Genomic DNA, 20,444 nt, shown 5'->3' on the forward strand with positions numbered 1-20,444 from the left:
ATATACTTACATCAAAATTGAATTGTCGGTGTTCTAGACGATCTTTTATCATACAGACGATACAGTATCATTGAGATGGAAGAAAAAAAAACCTGTAGGACTGACGACATTAAAAATTAAAATACAGAAAACATTAAAATATACCCGGTAATTTGTGAAACTAGTAATTTGTGAAACTAGTATTTTTAGCAATGCAATTTTGTTTACGTTTGCATTACTAAGCAGTTGTTTATTCCAGCAGCTATATACATATGATCCGAATAGAGAGCTCTAGACGTTGCCTAATTTGATTTTAAGATTATATATTGGGACTATAGTATGTCGATCCCAAAATATTCATGCAGCACATTTGGACGATTTATAATGGAAAATATTGACATCTTTTCTCCATTTGGAAGTCACTCAGAAGACCTTGCACAATTTTTCAACACTATAATCCGGGTCTGTTGAAATGCAAAACCCCGTAGACTTCTTTGTTTTTAGCCGTGTATTTATACCAGCTGATAAGCTAGAGAGGACGTTTTAAAGAAAGAATAATGAGAATGTGTAATGCTTCTAAAAGAGAATCGCTTAAACTCTGAGGTATATATAAATATACAGCAAAAAGTGAATCGAGGATATTTTGGGACAGAATATAGTGGTCAATGCATGTACTGTTAATTTTGAGGTAATAAATATTCTTGAATAAATAATCTAATATTGCTAATCTTTCAAAAAAATAAAATAAAAAGGTACATAAAGTATATCGTTTTAGCATGATTAACAAATCTATGAGGTAAATAACATTAGATAAGATTTTCCGTTTTCCCTTCCGTTCCGCTTTCCGTTCCGTTTTCCGTTCCGCGTTTTAGCAACACCCATGTATGTATACACGTGAACCCATCTAATCGAAGAGCTGGGTAAAACTAGTACCCGCTAATGAGACATGCAGACCTGTGTTGTGTACGTAACATCAGACAAAGATCATTCATTTGTAACATGCATGTATTTTTATGACCTATTCTTCAAATCCACTTGCACTATTTTATTAGGTAAATAACAGCTTTAAGGTGGTGCAGGACACCTGCATATTGTGATGTACATGTATACTTTCTATTGAGATAAACAATAAAGTATATCAAATATTGATTAAATATTTACCCCCCAAATAATGTTACCTAACATTGAAGCGCAATGGGTTTGAGAGTTTACATGTCTGTAAGAGCATTGGGGTCAAAGGTGTATTTTTGGTACTTTTACAATTGATATAAATGAATTTTCAGGGGGGGGGGGGGTCTGGACCCCTCACTCCCACCCCTTCTCTAAATCTGTGCACACGATGATGTTCATGTAGGCACACAGAAGCAAATCTAAAACCGGCAACCGCCACTTGGAGGGGGCATAATTTAATTTTCAATTTTGTTTGTAATAATTATATAGACCATTATACTTTCTATGACATAAAATGTTAAGATTATTGATTAACTGAAAATTCAATGCAAACAGTTCTACCCAAATTGCACATAAAGTGCTGCTCATGTCACGATGTGTATTATCATATGAAAATTATAAATTTTAATTGTATTACCGGAGCTTGCATATAGCCCCCATTTTAAATTAAACTGGTACAAAACAGTGTTATTTAGGGGCAAACACATGGTGCGGGTATTACTGTCTAATGACAGCATCTAGTATTTTTATGTACCTACCTATAGGGTGTTTTAAAGTCATTTTTTTAGTAAATTCAGACCAGTAACAAACATAGGAATGATATAATAGTATTGATAAAATTTGCTTTATTGACAAAGACTAATTTATAATGGATTATGATTACTGAGAATAATAGTAATAAACAATTTGAAGCCCACACACGTACGTCTGATGAGGTAATGCATTAATGTGATGTATCGCATACAAGGCACTAGGGAAAATGGCGGACAAATGAATATCAATATAAATAAATTTTACATTTCAATTTTATTTCACCGAAAGCAAGACTTTTGTCTTGCCTAGATGGCTTAGCACGCTTCTCTTATTGCTAGAAGTGTGTGTGTGCGTGCGTGCGTGCGTGTAAATGGTCTTACAGTTGATACCAAATACATGGTCTTTTAGTCATCATTGTTATTGTTTTCATACCATTTGATTTATTGATCAATATGGTCTCTCCTCTTTGATGAGTTATTTTTCTTTTGCATGCATTTTTAGCATGATTCATTGCATGCGTTTTCTCAAAAACTGTCAGAGCTACATGTAGAGACATCGAATTTCATGAAATATTTTTTGTAGATATGCCTATTGCTTGATTTTACCAGAAGATCATATCTTTGATTTTCAATATCTGTAAGGGGATACATTTATATTTTGATAAGCAATAAAGTAAAAATGTTTCTAACAATGTTTTTAACGGTCTCTAAAATGTTCTACTCCAGATGAAATTCTAAACACTTCTTAACAGAATGTTTTTGAATCATGAGATTTTTTCGTCAAGAAATAGGGCTAGTCCTTCACAAAAGGAGTCAAGGGGGTATAAAATCAACCATTCTACAAAATGTAACAGAAGCAAAAATGTTCATTTTGGTGTTGTTTTTTTACCTAAAGTGCATTATATTTTTTTCGTATAATTCGTAATAAGATATATTAAAAGGCCAAAGAACTAAAATTTGCAATATCGAATGTTTTTAACAGTATGCTTTAACTAAAGTTTTGAAGACTTTTTTTCTTAAAAAAATAAAGAGTCATTACTTAAATATTATTTTCCAGATATCTAAAAAACAAAGAATTTTAACCCACTTTTAAAACCAGATGACGTTAAAATTACAAGAGGTTTTATTTAAATTAATAAAAAGGGGCTGCTCTTCAAATTAGAAAGCCACAAGAGTCTGAATTCCATCCATATCTCTTAATATTTTATTACACAATTGAGAATGAAAATATGCATTATTGTCATCAAAAGCAAAACAATTTTGTCTTGCATGGATGGCCAAGTGATTAAAGCGGTGGCCGCTCATTGCTAGGAGAGTGGGTTCCAGTTAGAGCATTGGCTTTGATGTATGATGAGCCCAATTCACGACCTCTTTTTTTACCATTTAATTGTGGATACTGTGATCAGCGGTGCACCTATCCTCTTTTTAGAATATTCAAAATGTTTCTCTGATACGAGCAAATAAAATAAATTCAGATTCCTGCCGTCTCTCTAAAACAGTATTTTTTTTAAGTATGATATTATATATTGTATAGGTTTTAGGACTTAAATTAGTACAATGTAAATAATAAAAAAAAAAGGTGAGACATTGTGACAATGACTACTTAAGAGCCGTAAAGTACGAGGGGGGTCTAACAAATCATGTTTGATGTTATAGATAAAATAAAGCATCATAAAATCAAACAAGTTTTGGAATTATAAAAGAGTTAGCTAATCAAAGCAGCAAAACAATTATATTCACGTGATCAGTGTCCTGTATATCTTGAAATTTGGTAGAAATCATCATTATGGATAGAAATATATAACTTGTTTACATTTAATACCAATTTTTTCCAAAAGTGAAATAACTGCAAAACTTATACAAAAGGGGATCAATAATTCAAATTCAATTTAACTGTGTTTAAAACATCCTTATCTGTTAATGAATAAAGCAAATATTGATTTTTAAAAATCTCCTGGGTAGGTGTTAGTTTAATTCTCTTTTAGCAGTGTATTTTCGTGTTCTTGCCAGTGCTTTATGAACTTCGGTATGCGATGTGGTTTACCAGGGGGTTTGATGCACTCTCAGAATGAATCTATGCATCATAAAGATATTGTCTGCTATATTTAATCTTTAAAAGTTTATCATACCCCCGCTCCATAAGGAGAAGGAGGTATACTATTTTACCCTTGTGTGTCTGTCTGTCTGTCTGTCTGTCCGTCTGTCCGTCCGACAAAAATTTCTGTCGAATGTTTCTCAGCAACTATTTATCGCAGATGCTTGAAATGTTAACACATTATTTGTTAAGGCATGCCATATTGTGGGATATATTTTTGTACCAATCGGACTTCAACTTCCTGTTAAATGACGACTTTATTTTTAGCCAAATTTTTCAAATAAATTTTCGGCAAAGATTTCTCAGCAATTATTCATTGCAGATGCTTGACATTTTAACACACTATTAGTATAGGCATGCCATATCGTGGGATATATTTTTGTACCAATCAGACGGCAACTTTACTGTTGAATGACGACTTTATTTATTTTTAGCCCAAATTCTCCAACAAATTTTCGTCAACGATTTCTCAGTAACTCTTTATCACAGATGCTTGTAATTTTAACACACTATTTGTTTAGGCATGCCATATTGTGGGGTATATTTTTTTTACTGATCGGACGGCAACTTTCTGTTAAATGTCGACTTTACTTATTTTGCATATTCACCTTAGAGCGGGAGTATCACTAGTGAGCATTGGCTCACAGATATCTTGATTTTTATGAGTGTTTTTTTAAAAATATTTTTGGCCAACTGATAAACAAATTTTTCCGGCACAGAATTGATTTTTCAAAGACATTTTATATTAGAAACCAAACCCTTTTCAACAGCTTTTACCATTTTTTAAATACCACAAGGTCACGAAATTAGAGGCCCGGGGATCACATCGCTCACCTGAGCAACACTTTGCCATGGGTGAGCAAGATTTGAACAACATAGAATCAAAAATACTTAAAGATGTTTACACATAGGTTTCAACCGGTTCTTGGTAAAAAGATTTTTTAAGATTTTCACGATATACTACCATGTAACAGCTTGACCCCCCTCCCCCACATCTGTGGCCCCAACATATCCCCAGGGTCATGATATGACCTAATGTAAATACAAAAATGCATATAAAGTTTCATAATTTCCTATTTATCTCCCTTGATATAATAGGGTGTAATCCTTCTTTCGTACACACTTAAATTTTCTTGGCCCAAGAGTGATATGTGCCAAGTTGGTTGAAATTGACCAAGTGATTCTGAAGGAGAAGACGTAAATTCGAACAGTTTACAACGACGACAACAACGACTATGACTACGACAGAAAACAGACAAATCTTTATCAGAAAAACTCACTTGAGCTTTCGGCTCAGGTGATATAAAATTGTATAACCTTAGATATTTATTTATTAATGTTTTCTTTTTATATAATATATCACTATGTTTTATTAGGTCAAATTCGAGTCACGAAGTTTGGTAGATTTTGAATTGAAAATAAAGTACAAATATATTATTTTTTATTGTCAATTATTAAGGGATTAATTAGTACAAAACAAAGTTCTTCTTGGTATTCTTTAATCATTTTGTTTCAGATACAATCGTGCGTTATGAAATAATATATACAAAATACACATCGTAAGAATTCAAGAAAGATCTTCCTTGAAGACTTTGCTTGATGTATTTCTTACAATATCTATTTACCGTATTTAGAGAGCATATGCTGCAGCCAACAATGCAGGTGTAAAAAAGAATTGCTGTAGAATAATTGGATTCTTCTGAAAAATAAAAACGTAGGGGTAATTTTTCTTCATGTTAATAAACATGAAGAGAAATGACCCCCGCTGTAAACAAGAATAGAAATGGGTTACACCGTATCCAGGATGTCTGACTTCGAAATTACTTGAATTTCACTTTGTTCAACTGATTTTGAAGTTATGAACCCCGAACTTTTGAAGAAATCGCTGTATATATTCTTTCATATCAGTAGCAAACACACACAAACACACTTTCATTTCCACAAATTAATTGTTAACAGTTACGTCTCTTCTCTCGTCGAACCATGGCTGGAAATGACGCTACACTTCTGTATAAATCGGCTGAACTGTACTTGATACCTTACATGAATAATTCTAAAAAAAACATTTTAAATAGCTTTATCATTTAAAAACGATATTTGATCATCAAATTTTATGTACAGCTTGCTTAACTTTTAAAAATTATTTTTTTCGCGATTTTTACAATTGCATCGGCAAATTTGCCAATCTAAATGTGTCCATTTAACTCACTTTAACGTTGTCATTTTTTTTTTAACTTTTCACATTGACATTGTGGTGAATGGTTGGCCGTTATCTCCCTTTTCTTTAAAGTGTACATCGAACATATTACAGGGCAGTGCAGGAGACCTGTAGGGCTATTATTTTCAGGTCTCAAATTTGGGCTGTACGGGTACCACAAGGTGGTTTCGAGGGGTTTATATCTTCCTTGGCTTTGATCACAAGACACATTTATATTTCTTATCTCCTTATTGACCGTGAGCTTCTACTGGCATAATAGCTTGTAACTTCAGTGGTAAAAATGCCTAACAGTGGAGTAAACTTTTCATAATTTTGTTTTCATCATTTATTCTGGTTGATGCAATTTCATATCAAATAGTTTGTAGTAGGGGAAAATCGTCGATGCAGGTATAATTCATGAACAATATCGAGTCTACTCTTTCATCGCGAATAAACAGAATTTTGTTTTATAGTGTCTTGTATTTCGAAATAATTCTAATGTGTTGTCGCTCGTAATAATGAGATACATGTAAATGTAACTCGTTAAGATGACAACCACACCGGTACCCCGATACAATACGTCAGTGTCTTGTTATAAGGAAGGGTTTTTTTTTCTAAGATATACCCCTTCTTTCCGGTACTTTCTGTAAACTGCAGTAAAGATTACAATATTGTAAAGACTATTTCACAAATAATAAAAAAAATGTACTGAAAAACTTTCACCTATAAGGGGGTCGTTATTCTACAAGTGTCACTTTTCTTCATGTAGAATGTGTTCATTTTCATCAAAATGACACTTATTCTTCAGGCAAAAGAGTCATTTTTTTTACGTAGAATAATGACCAGGGAATCATTTTTCTGACTAGAAAAATAACGGGGGGTAATTATTCTACGTCGAAAAATGACTCCCGGTCATTATTCTACGGGGGTCATCACTCTACTTTACACCGGCTACTATATTATTAGAAAATGTAATTTTCTATATTAATAAAAAAGGTGAACATCATTAGCCAATATCTGCAAGCTACAATATAAACAAAATAGATTTTTTTAGCCAGTACATGCATAAATATTAATGATAATGTTTAACGATCTATATCGATAGATATTAATCGTAAGGTACACCGATGTCTCAATACTTTTGTAAGGACATTTTAATAGTCAACCAAAAATTGACTTTCAGTCGCCGCGTCATAAGCGAAATACGGAGCTCACAACTTCGAAGTGAAAAATACAGTTTTAGACCTATATTGAATGTGATAAACGCTATGAACGATTTATTTATGCATGCTGAAAACGAATTATGAGAGAGAGAAAGAGAGAGAGAGAAAGAGAGAGAGAGATTAGCTTGAAAAACGGTACATTTAACAAATGTTAACTAAAAATGGCATGCGCCTTGTTTACAAGTAAAACATTTGGAGTTCTTTCTTTATTTCGCTTAAAACTCTACGACTGACATTCAAACGTTTATTACTAGAAATCTTTTCTAAAGCATTGTAATCAAAAAAAAATTTAAAATTTTAAAAAGTGAACATCAGTAGCCAGTATTTGTATGCTACAGTATTTTTTAGATAAATGCTTTATGATGACTGTCAACATTCAGGTGTCACTACAGTACATGGCTGAGGCAAAATAATTCCCGAATTTTCCTTTGAATTTGGGGCGTTTCCGCTCGAGACAGGAGCTGAGTTTTTTTATGAGATGAAAAACAATGTGTAAGAGGTCTAACTATCCCAGTTTTGTAATAATGCGAGGTCATTTGAATTTTTGATGCGTGTTGTTTCCGGAAGGGGGTGAAAAGGCCCGGGCTTGATTTTCAAGCACATGTGTAACTTCGAGGTAAACAAAGTCTCACGCCTTGCTAAATGCACGTGTGTATTTTGCTAAAAAATTGTAAATGAAGCTTTGTTTAAAAAGATTTCAAGAGGATTTTTTCCAGAAGTTCGTTTTGAATTTTTAATCTGTATGTAAAGTTGTGCAATTTTGGTACGAATATATCGTAAAATTTAAAGGGTACCTGCAGCCCAGCCGATGTGAAACATATGTCAAAGAGTTTATTTGCCAAAATTTAAGGCAAAAAACCGCATTGAAATCGAAACGAAAATAACGGGTTACGCCGCTTCAAAGTGGCTATTGTTACCTGCTTTGGGAAATGTAATCAAGAGAAAACAGAATTAGGCGATAACGAGGCTTCAGCGGAAGTGACGTCACGAGGTCAACAGGAGGGAAGCTATACAAATTAAATTCGATTGTTCAGCCAAAATGATTGACATAGGTCAGATATTTTGACGTATCTAGTTATTTTAAGTATTGTAGATTTAGAAACTTGTATCCGTAATTATTTCATTACAGTCAGATTTCTTTTAAAGGATTTTAAAAGTTGCTATTCTCGTCGCCTTTTTTACCGATGGATACAATATCACCAAGGTCAGTGTTCGTATCACCAGGATCTGCCCATTACCAGGGTCTCAAAACCGATATTGTTATAGGTATTGAGACCCAGGTGATGGGTATATTGGCTCTGGTTACGCGTATACATGTACACACTCTTGTAATTGGGTACACTAACCTTGGTTATAGGTAAACTTACCCTGGTAATGGGTATACTGATTCGGGATATGGGTATACAGACGCTAGTGATGTGCACTCTGGCCCTATTAATACTAGTATACAGACCCCGGTGATAGGCATATAGACCCTGGTGAAACGTACACTGACCCTGGTGATAGGCATGGAGACCTTGGTGATGGTACGTAGATTTCTGGCTATGGGTAATCAGACCCTGGTGATGAGCACAAAGACACATTGACCCTCGGGATAAGTATTGAGACCCTGGTGTCCTGGTGATGGGTATACTGAATCTGGTTATGCGTATACAGACCCTGTTGATACGTACACCGACTCTGGTAGTACTTACTCTGACCCTGGTAATATGTACTCTGACCCTGGTGATGGGTATACAGACCCTGGTGATGGACACACAGACCTTGGTGAAGGGTTATGGATAGAACTACATGGGGTCGGTGTTCTGACCACCCCTACCCCTCCCCAATACCCCCCCCCCCCTGAAAAAAAAAGAAAAACAAAATAAATAAATAAAATAAATATTTTGTTCAGGCAGGTGGCATCGTAAACAAGTGAAAGGAGGGAGGTGGGATGGGAGAATCGCCAAACACTTCTTGACATGCAAAAAAAAAGTTTAAAAAATTCGAAAATCGTACACCGTGGGGGTACATGTAGCTATAGAAATGCTAAGTTTACCTCAAACTTAAATTTCACTGTTTATTTCCTCCCAGTCACTTTCAATTTTTTACATGCTCGGAAAATGCTAGGAAAGGGGGAGGGGGGCAACTGCATGGGGACAGGCCACTCCCTATTAATCCCCACCAACCCACTCGTTTGAAGCTACGTGTCTCTTGTTTTCCTGTAACATTGCCTTTATTGTCCTCGCAAATATTTAATTAACTTTTTTTAGTGTAAACGAAAGGTAAATAACATTCCTATCACTTTTAATGACTATATGATATAAAAGTCGCGGTTTTTTGTTTTTTGGCACCTATCATCAGTTCGAAGTTTCTCCAAGAAGCTATCGACTTTCCTCCCAAACGTTTACCAATCCCGATGGAAAGTTGGTTCACGCATGCGCACATCCTGGTTATAATGCCTGGCTAAGTCATATAAAATATCATATTTATATTTTTCAAGTGTCCTTTACTGTGATAACATTACAAATCAATTTTGAAACATATGGCCCCATTATTTCATAAAAAATGAGCGACACAAAAAAGCGTGTCCTACAGCATAACCGAAAAACGGTATTTGCTGCAATAATACACAAGAAATCATATTGACGCAAGCGTCAAATGGGCCGCAAAAAATATAATTGTTGTATGAATCATTGGTTGTTTACATAAAAACACACCACAAAGAAGAAAATAAGAGTTGGTTGTACTAATTTTTATGGTAAATTTTAATATACTTTCAGCAACTTGTTTTGAAGTTGAACATTTTACTATTATCATAAAGAATCGATTTCGTTATTGTAAGCATTTCTAACGGAAATTGTATGATCATTGCAATAGTATGAAGTAATGGAGAGCACATTGCTTTGTACATTACTCTAATAAAAGTTCAACTAATCATTTTTCATTCGGAGATTATGTACTTCAAACTATTTTGGTTTTTTTGTTGTTGCATTGTACTGAATGAAAAACTGAATGCATTAGTTTAATATATGATTTCAAGGGACCTCATAATAAAATAAAAATTGATTAGTTCAAATTTTCCATTCAATTCAAATTTTCATTTCTGTCATATTCTTGCGTAAATAATTGATATAATGTCATTTCATGATATTTTCTACCACATTTTACATGGAAATATAATAATACACATGCAAAGTCATTTTATTTGACACGGCAGATAGAAATTCAGATTTCCACCAGATTTTCTACCACATTTTACATGGAAATTAATAATACACACGCAAAGTCATTTATTTTGACACGGCAGATAGAAATTCAGATATATCATTTAAATATAATTTAATGATATTCAGGTCTTTAGTATTTCAGGTCTTTAGTATGTCCCGCATACCGATCCTGGTGCATTGTTTTGAAAAGAACGAAGAACTCCGAAATATTCCGAATAGATTATAGTCTCGATAAAAACGCGCCAACTACGACAATCTACTAAGTATGACCTACTTTCCATTTACGAGTAAAACAAAAAATATGTGATATTTTCTAAAAGGCATAAAAATATTTCTACATGCAAATTAACTTTAATTCATAAAAATAAGCATAGTATCAATTCTATTAAAAAAAAGAACTATCCCGCAGAAACGCAGTAACAATATTTAGATGTGTATCAAATAACGGACCGCCTTCCGGCGGCCCGTAATAACATGTGCTATGCATGAAAAAAAAACCAGTGGTTTTGAAATGTTGTTTTGAAGTGTAGTAATTGGAAATAATATCATTAAAAGCAAAAAGGTATCTTTCTTTGAATATTATGATGTGATAATTTCGGTCGGAGCGTGCATATCAAATCTATCATAACTCCCTTCAAGCTTTATTGGATTTGAACACGCTCCGACCAAAATAAATATGAATAATGAACATAAATCTGCCCATGCAAGCGTTTAAAGATATCCTATTCATCGGTAAAGGGCGATTAGAATAGCAAATTTTAAAATCGTTTAAAAAGAAATATGACTGTAACAAAATAATTACGGATACAATTTTCTAATTTACAATACTTAAATTAACTAGGTACGTCAAAACATCAGACCTATATCAATCATTTTTGCTGTAAAATTGAATATATTTTGAATAGCTTGAAAATTTCCCTAGTGTTGACCTCGTGACGTCACTGAAGCCTTGTTATCGCCTAATTTCATTTTCTCTTGATTAGATTTCTAAAAGAGGTAAAAAAAGGCTCTTTGAAGCGGCGTAACTCCATTATTTTTGCAGCGATTTCGATGCGGTTTTTGCATAAAATTCTGGTAAATAAATTCAATGACATAAGTTCGACATTGGCTGGGCTGCATGTACCCTTTTATAAATCAGCATGCTCAATAATTAATAGCATTGACTAAACAATATTTTGGAATTTTGCGCAGAAACCCGTATATCTGTATATCCTGCACAATATTTTTGGTGAAAATGCGTTGCTACATATATAGCAGTTCTTAAATATTTTGTTTCTATCTATGTAGGAAATCTAGCAAAGCCGATAAAGTAAGGTGTCTTTTGGAATTGTTACACCTGTTACCATGGTTACAGCAACAGCTGAAGTTGAACATTTTACTATTATCATAAAGAATCGATTTCGTTATTGTAAGCATTTCTAACGGAAATTGTATGATCATTGCAATAGTATGAAGTAATGGAGAGCACATTGCTTTGTACATTACTCTAATAAAAGTTCAACTAATCATTTTTCATTCGGAGATTATGTACTTCAAACTATTTTGGTTTTTTTGTTGTTGCATTGTACTGAATGAAAAACTGAATGCATTAGTTTAATATATGATTTCAAGGGACCTCATAATAAAATAAAAATTGATTAGTTCAAATTTTCCATTCAATTCAAATTTTCATTTCTGTCATATTCTTGCGTAAATAATTGATATAATGTCATTTCATGATATTTTCTACCACATTTTACATGGAAATATAATAATACACATGCAAAGTCATTTTATTTGACACGGCAGATAGAAATTCAGATTTCCACCAGATTTTCTACCACATTTTACATGGAAATTAATAATACACACGCAAAGTCATTTATTTTGACACGGCAGATAGAAATTCAGATATATCATTTAAATATAATTTAATGATATTCAGGTCTTTAGTATTTCAGGTCTTTAGTATGTCCCGCATACCGATCCTGGTGCATTGTTTTGAAAAGAACGAAGAACTCCGAAATATTCCGAATAGATTATAGTCTCGATAAAAACGCGCCAACTACGACAATCTACTAAGTATGACCTACTTTCCATTTACGAGTAAAACAAAAAATATGTGATATTTTCTAAAAGGCATAAAAATATTTCTACATGCAAATTAACTTTAATTCATAAAAATAAGCATAGTATCAATTCTATTAAAAAAAAGAACTATCCCGCAGAAACGCAGTAACAATATTTAGATGTGTATCAAATAACGGACCGCCTTCCGGCGGCCCGTAATAACATGTGCTATGCATGAAAAAAAAACCAGTGGTTTTGAAATGTTGTTTTGAAGTGTAGTAATTGGAAATAATATCATTAAAAGCAAAAAGGTATCTTTCTTTGAATATTATGATGTGATAATTTCGGTCGGAGCGTGCATATCAAATCTATCATAACTCCCTTCAAGCTTTATTGGATTTGAACACGCTCCGACCAAAATAAATATGAATAATGAACATAAATCTGCCCATGCAAGCGTTTAAAGATATCCTATTCATCGGTAAAGGGCGATTAGAATAGCAAATTTTAAAATCGTTTAAAAAGAAATATGACTGTAACAAAATAATTACGGATACAATTTTCTAATTTACAATACTTAAATTAACTAGGTACGTCAAAACATCAGACCTATATCAATCATTTTTGCTGTAAAATTGAATATATTTTGAATAGCTTGAAAATTTCCCTAGTGTTGACCTCGTGACGTCACTGAAGCCTTGTTATCGCCTAATTTCATTTTCTCTTGATTAGATTTCTAAAAGAGGTAAAAAAAGGCTCTTTGAAGCGGCGTAACTCCATTATTTTTGCAGCGATTTCGATGCGGTTTTTGCATAAAATTCTGGTAAATAAATTCAATGACATAAGTTCGACATTGGCTGGGCTGCATGTACCCTTTTATAAATCAGCATGCTCAATAATTAATAGCATTGACTAAACAATATTTTGGAATTTTGCGCAGAAACCCGTATATCTGTATATCCTGCACAATATTTTTGGTGAAAATGCGTTGCTACATATATAGCAGTTCTTAAATATTTTGTTTCTATCTATGTAGGAAATCTAGCAAAGCCGATAAAGTAAGGTGTCTTTTGGAATTGTTACACCTGTTACCATGGTTACAGCAACAGCTGTAACAATATATTCCTCCACTTTTGTTCTTACGCCAGTTTACTTCATTTTCCATTTCGCCGTTTTGTCGTACGCCGATATGGGACAAATGAGGTCCACCCCGTTTAATTTGATCCCGAAAACATGAAATTTGTTATTACAAATTGGGTGAAATATGTTATAACTGATTTAGAAAAACCGAAATTACGACCGAAATTAAAACTTTGAAATAACGAATTCAAGAATTCGTTATTTCAAATTTAATTTGTTTAAACAGATTTAAAATTTTGAAATAACGAATTCAGCGAATTTGTTATAACAGATTAAATTCGTTATAACGAATTCCTAAAATTTGTTATAACAAATTTGATTCGTTATAACGGATTCAACGATTCGTTATAACGATTTAAATTCGTTTTATCAAATTCAAGAATTCGTTATATGAAATTCAAAAATATTTTTTGATAGGTCCTAAATGGGCTTCCGTACATTTTAATGACAATCATGTACCACTATAATTGTTTTAAGAAGAATGTTATGTTTAATATCTCTTTACTAAAGAATTTAGTTTCAGTCAAAAGAGGACGCATATACACGTGGATGACAGTACCATCATAATGCGTTATTATTAAGTTTTTAAGGTGTTTATAACGTTTACTTGTATTTTATTATAACCACTATAGACATTAGATACATTCACAACAAATCGTACGTCCATTGCAGACCAGTGTTCAACATTTAGATATGTTATCATATCATTAGGAGTGCAATCGCAACTTAATGATATAAATGTCTGTATCATTAGGGGTTGAACATGTTGCCTTTTTCTTGTTTCATTAAGCGTTAGGTCTGCTGTGCATTTGCGACGCTTAATGATAAAATTCTGTTATTAGGCGGCGATTTATCATCAGTGGCTGTAAATGCAATAATGTATAGCATTAGGGGCTGTAATTGCATCACTTAATGATATTTGTATCATTAAGCGGCGTTTTATTATTAGAGGTTGATACAAAGCTGCAATGGCCTATGTTACTCAGGTGAGCGATGTGGCCCCTGGTCTTTTTGTTACAGATGACTCATAAATTTAAATATCCTATTTCAAATTCATCATATTATAAGGAAATGACATGCTGTATAGAATGTCGTCAGTGCAGCCACAAGAGCTGCGAGTTGATATGGAGAGATTCAACGGAGAAAAGGTATATGCCGTTTATTCAAACTTTTCTGTTGGGGACGAGGCCAGTAAATATAAATTAGGAGTAAATGGATACGTTGGGAATGCAGGTGAGTAGTTGTAACGTGCTATGCGGTTTATACAAATGCGTATAAACTGTCTCAACACTATGGTGGCATAGATCTGCCACCACTTGTCAGATAGTTATGTCGACTTGTCAGATGATTATGTTGACTTGTCAGATATTTATGTCAACTTGTCAGATCTTTATGTTGACTTGTCAGAAAATAACCATATTGACTAGAAACTCAATATTTTGTTGTTAAAGCGTGCTAGTGCAACTAACTGCCATTAACTTGTCATCATAATATCTGACAAGTCGACATAAGAATCTGACAAGTTAACATAATTATCTGACAGAAAAAATGATATGGCCACTAGTTTAAAGAAATTTATCATTCATATTATAAGCCAGATAATGACTTGTCAGATGTTATGTTGTCTTGTCAAAAAATTATGTCGACTTGTCAAATAATTGTGTCGACTTGTCAGATTATTATGTCGACTTGTCATATATTTATGTCGACTTAAAAGATGCTAATGTCAACTTGTCAGATCCTTATGTCGACTTGTCAGAAAATATTATTTCAACTTGATGGCACAAATTGGGCGTGGGAAGGTTATAGTGTTAAAATTTTAAACACGTGGACTTAAGTAGACTAAGGACTAAGTAACAAGTCGACTTAAAGAACTGACAAGTCCACATAATTATCTGAGAAGTTGACATCAAGATCTGACAAGTCGACTAAATCATCTGACAAGTGGTGGCAGATCTATGCCACCATACAACACAGTTTATATATACGAGCATAATATAAATTTTGTAGTTATTGAAATTTTTTTTTGTTGTTGTAATTTTGATTTACCAAACAAAAGAAATGTAGAAGGATTTGCGTAATACAAGTGTGAACATTTTGAGTTAGACAATGAAATAGCGCGTTACAAATCTGATTGTAGGAGATAGCCTGAATTATCACAATAGCATGAAGTTCTCAACACCGGATCAAGATAATGACGAGTGGGATGACGGTAGCTGTGTCATCCAACACAGATCGGCAGGATGGTTTGACATTTGTTTCTATGCCAACCCTAATGGACAATACACTGACTCAGAGAAGATTGGTAATTCTTCGAACGTCGATTACATCGCATGGTACCACTGGAAAAATTCGTATATTTCTCTGAAATCAATACAGTTGATGATTCGTTCGCGAACCTGATATCAAGATGTAACTACACTTAGAGAAAAATCCTTACTAGATTTTTTTTAAAGACTAATGAATTCTTATCATCAAGGCCATTATTTACTCAATGTCGAAGGATATATCAATGTAATTGAATGTTTAAACGTTCGTCATTTGTATGTTATTGATGTTATAATACTACTTTGTAATAAGAGGATTATCTAACAAGAAACGATTAAGTGTTAGTTTTAAAGTTTTGGCGTTTGATTATTACAACATTAGATAAAAACATTAAAATAAACTTTTATTATTCGAAATCAAGAAGTAAAGTAGTCATAACACCAAATCTTATTTTTAGATAAACATTTGTGGGAAGACATATTTTTTTCATGTTATTTAGGTGTTTTCACCTATTAAGTGAATGACATCTTGTATTTTTTTAATGTTTTCTTTTTTCTAATACATATTTTTTATTCTCTTTTTCCATCTGGACAGCTTTTATATTATTAAATATATTAAAACATTTTTAAGTAGTTGTCAATCAAAAGTTATGGCAGCAATTACTGTGGAATCATTAGATTTCGTGGTGGCTTAATTTTCGTGGAATTCGTGGGTACCTCTCAACTGTGAATTAACATCCTCCACGAATTAATAAATCAGGATAAAAAAGTCATATTTCCTTTGTAGGTTTCAGTGAATACACGTAATTACGTCCCCATGAACCTGTAAAATTTAAGCAATCCACGAAAATTTGCCCGCACGAAATTTAATGATTCCACAGTAGCACATTGCCTGATAACTCTCAGAACTTACAAAGTTATTGCCTTTTGTGTATGAATTGCTTGTTAAAGCTACTCCTGTAAAAACACATAAATTATATAGAGACTTGAAACGTTTACTAATGTCTCTAGTTCACTTAGAGAGTTCTTCGGTTTGATTAGGGTGGCAAGGCAAAACTGATTTATTGATAAAATAGAACTTTTTAAGTGATTCAAAATATAACATTTCATTCCCCACTAAAAAATAATCATAGCTATTGCCCTTATCGTATGAAATGCTTGTTATCGCTACTACTTTGAAACTGTAAGAGATGGAAATTTGGAACTTATAGAAATATCTTATTTGCAGTTTGAGGATCTTCTAATCTTTTCATATCAAAATGTTCCGAGGTCTACTTTAAATAATATTGCCCCTTAAATTTCAAAATGTTAATAAATTTTCTTACAACTTTTGAACTAAGTTTTTTTTAGACATCGGACCACTAAGAATAGAAGCGTCTACATTGGCCATTCTAAATGACAAAATTCAAAGGTCAAGGTTAAGTAGAAAAAAAATTATATATTTTTTTTTTCATAAAACAAAGGGAATTCATTTTATTGATTTAAAGCTATATACGCGATACTACGGCGGCGTGGAAGGGCCAGATGAGAAAAAAAATTAATCTTATTCGTTCGGACGAATTAGCTATTTGTTCGGACGAATAAGTTATTTGTTCGGACGAATTAGGATTTGTTCGGACGAATTAGGATTCGTTCGGACAAATAAATTATTTGTTCGGACGAATTAAGATTTGTTCGGACGAATTAGCTATTTGTTCGGACAAATATGTTATTTGTTCGGACGAACTAGGATTTGTTCGGACAAATAAGTTATTTGTTCGGACGAATTACGATTTGTTCGGACAAATAACCTATTTGTTCGGACGAATTATGATTTGTTCGGACAAATAAGTTATTTGTTCGGACGAATTAGGATTTGTTCGGACGAATTACGATTTGTTCGGACAAATAACTTATTTGTTCGGACGAATTAGGATTTGTTCGGACGAATTAGGATTTGTTCGGACGAATAAGGATTTGTTCGGACGAATTAGGATTTGTTCGGACAAATAAGTTATTAATAGTGGTACATATATGAGAGAGAGAGAGAGAGAGAGAGAGAGAGAGAGAGAGAGAGAGAGAGAGAGATGTCATAATCATGGATACATAAATGTGAAAAGTCTAATCAGTTAACATGATCATGCGCGGATCCAGAAAAATTTACCGGGGTGGTGGTGGTGGGGGGGGGGGGTCTGATAGATAGTTTTGTTTGCGGGGTGGGGGCGGCTCTAGATCCGCGTATAGATGTACATGTATGCCAACTCTAGGCAGCGCAGGTTTTTTCTTAACTAACTATAAGTTTTATTTCGCGCAATGCCAGAAGAAATGATTCCAATAGTCATAATTATATGATTCCGCAGGTGGATTTCGATTGTCGATGTTTATATTGAAAATATAGTCATTCTCCTGTTTACTTGGGACGCTGGACATACGAAATTATCTTTCGCCTTAACTTTATACATATACATGTATACGATCAAAGTTAACTGATATACTTCGTGGAATTGTAATAATCGCACAGTTACTTTTAAAAGTGACTTATAAAACAAGCTAATTTTTACTTATACTTTATAATATAAAGTCAGCAAAATATCACAACATCCTAACTATAATGCAAAAAAGTAATAAAAATAGAATTTAATGATAAAAATACTTATTGTCCGTCAAATAGACCTCTGATGACGTATTTGCATGTTAAAATTATCATATGGCTTTGTAAAGTTTTCCTATGTTTAGAATCTTAGGAGCGCAAATAAAAACATTATCAATAATCATAACTGATTGAATAATCATAACTGATTGAATCAAGTTATGGGGAAAATTAAAATAATTGGACGATTTAAGGTGAAATAAAAGCTTACAAAACAATTGACAATTTTATACAATATTTTCAAAAGGTTGTATCTCATTTTTCTTAACTATTATTGAAAAATTTTGTTTATGAATCATACTATCGTAAACATCTGACGCCTATTTTCATCGGTCGAATGCGGCATCCAGGTTATTTATAGATAAAAACTGCATATGATGACGACTAACTTTGATTTTGTATCGACGATTTTTGATGCTATGTCTGATTTTAAAAATGAAATAGATTCAAAGTTGACTAATGAGACAACCATTAAGGTTAACATTAGTTTTAGACTATCGAAAACCCATGGCACCATGATAATATAACTCCAATCCTTTAGATAGATAGAGTTTGAAAATTGAGCTTGACAGCACAATATGTCAGATATTGCATACATGTCAGATAGTATACATGTAACACCTATGTCTATATTATTAACAATTTATCATTTGAAGGAAAGGGGTGGCTTGACCCCCCCCCTTTCATCTACATCATTACCAGAGCAGATACATGTAGTCTAAATATACATGTAGTCTTTATATTATAAAGTATAAGTAAAAACTAGTTTGTTTTATAAGTCACTTAAGTAATTGTGCGATTATTACAATTCCACGAAGCATATCAGTTAACTTTGATCGTATACATGTATATGTATAAAGTTAAGGCGTAAGATAATTTCGTATGTCCAGTGTCCCAAGTAAACAGGAGAATGACTACATTTTCAATATAAACATCGACAATCGAAATCCACCTGCGGAATCATATAATTATGACTATTGGAATCATTTCTTCTGGCATTGCGCGAAATAAAACTTATAGTTAGCAAAGAAAAAACCTGCGCTGACTAGAGTTGGCATACATCTATACGCGGATCTAGAGCCGGGGTGGTCGGGGGGCCTTGCCCCCCCCCCACCCCACAAACAAAACTATCTATCAGACCCCCCCCCCCCCCACCACCACCACCACCACTACCCCGGTAAATTTTTCTGGATCCGCGCATGATCATGTAAACTGATTAGACTTTTCACGTTTATGTATCCATGATTATGACATCCTAATTCGTCCGAACAAATCGTAATTCGTCCGAACAAATATCTAATTCGTCCGAACAAATCGTAATTCGTCCGAACAAATAACTTATTCGTCCGAACAAATCGTAATTCGTCCGAACAAATAACTTATTTATCCGAAAAAATAAATTATTTGTCCGAACAAATGTGTAATTCGTCCGAACAAATCCTAATTCGTCCGAACAAATAACTTATTCGTCCGAACAAATCGTAATTCGTCCGAACAAATCGTAATTCGTCCGAACAAATAACTTATTTGTCCGAACAAATAAATTATTTGTCCGAACAAAAATGTAATTCGTCCGAACAAATCCTAATTCGTCCGAACAAATAACTTATTCGTCCGAACAAATCCTAATTCGTCCGAACAAATCGTAATTCGTCCGAACAAATAACTTATTTGTCCGAACAAATCGTAATTCGTCCGAACAAATAACTTATTTGTCCTAACAAATAAGAATTTTTTATTTTTTCATCTGGCCCTTCCACGCCGCCGTACGATACAAAGGCGAATTGTTTTTGCTGTTGATTAAAATTGCGTAAAGTTAGTGAGCGCACAAGAATGTTTCAGGAATAGTGGAAACGAATAACTTGGGATTTAAATTTCTCGCATTATCACCAGTTTGAGATCGGTTTGTCCAGTGTGAGACAGCAATGTGAGATGTTTCTGTCTTACACTGTG

The 20,444-nt window shown here is 33.4% G+C and overlaps 1 protein-coding gene across 1 annotated transcript in view; it reads left to right on the forward strand.

Moving 5' to 3' along the window:
• The window catches only part of LOC105346910 (angiopoietin-related protein 7), a 29,466-nt gene extending 13,015 nt beyond the window's left edge, over positions 1–16,451 (forward strand). Inside the window, exons 5-6 of the mRNA XM_020074808.3 lie at positions 14,664–14,828; positions 15,736–16,451. Coding sequence (XP_019930367.2) covers positions 14,664–14,828; positions 15,736–15,998 — 428 coding nt within the window. The 3' untranslated portion in view covers positions 15,999–16,451. The remainder of the gene's footprint in view (positions 1–14,663; positions 14,829–15,735) is intronic.
• The last annotated feature ends 3,993 nt before the right edge of the window (positions 16,452–20,444 follow it).

Source organism: Magallana gigas, chromosome 3, assembly GCF_963853765.1.
Source record: "Magallana gigas chromosome 3, xbMagGiga1.1, whole genome shotgun sequence".
Lineage (NCBI taxonomy): Eukaryota > Metazoa > Mollusca > Bivalvia > Ostreida > Ostreidae > Magallana > Magallana gigas.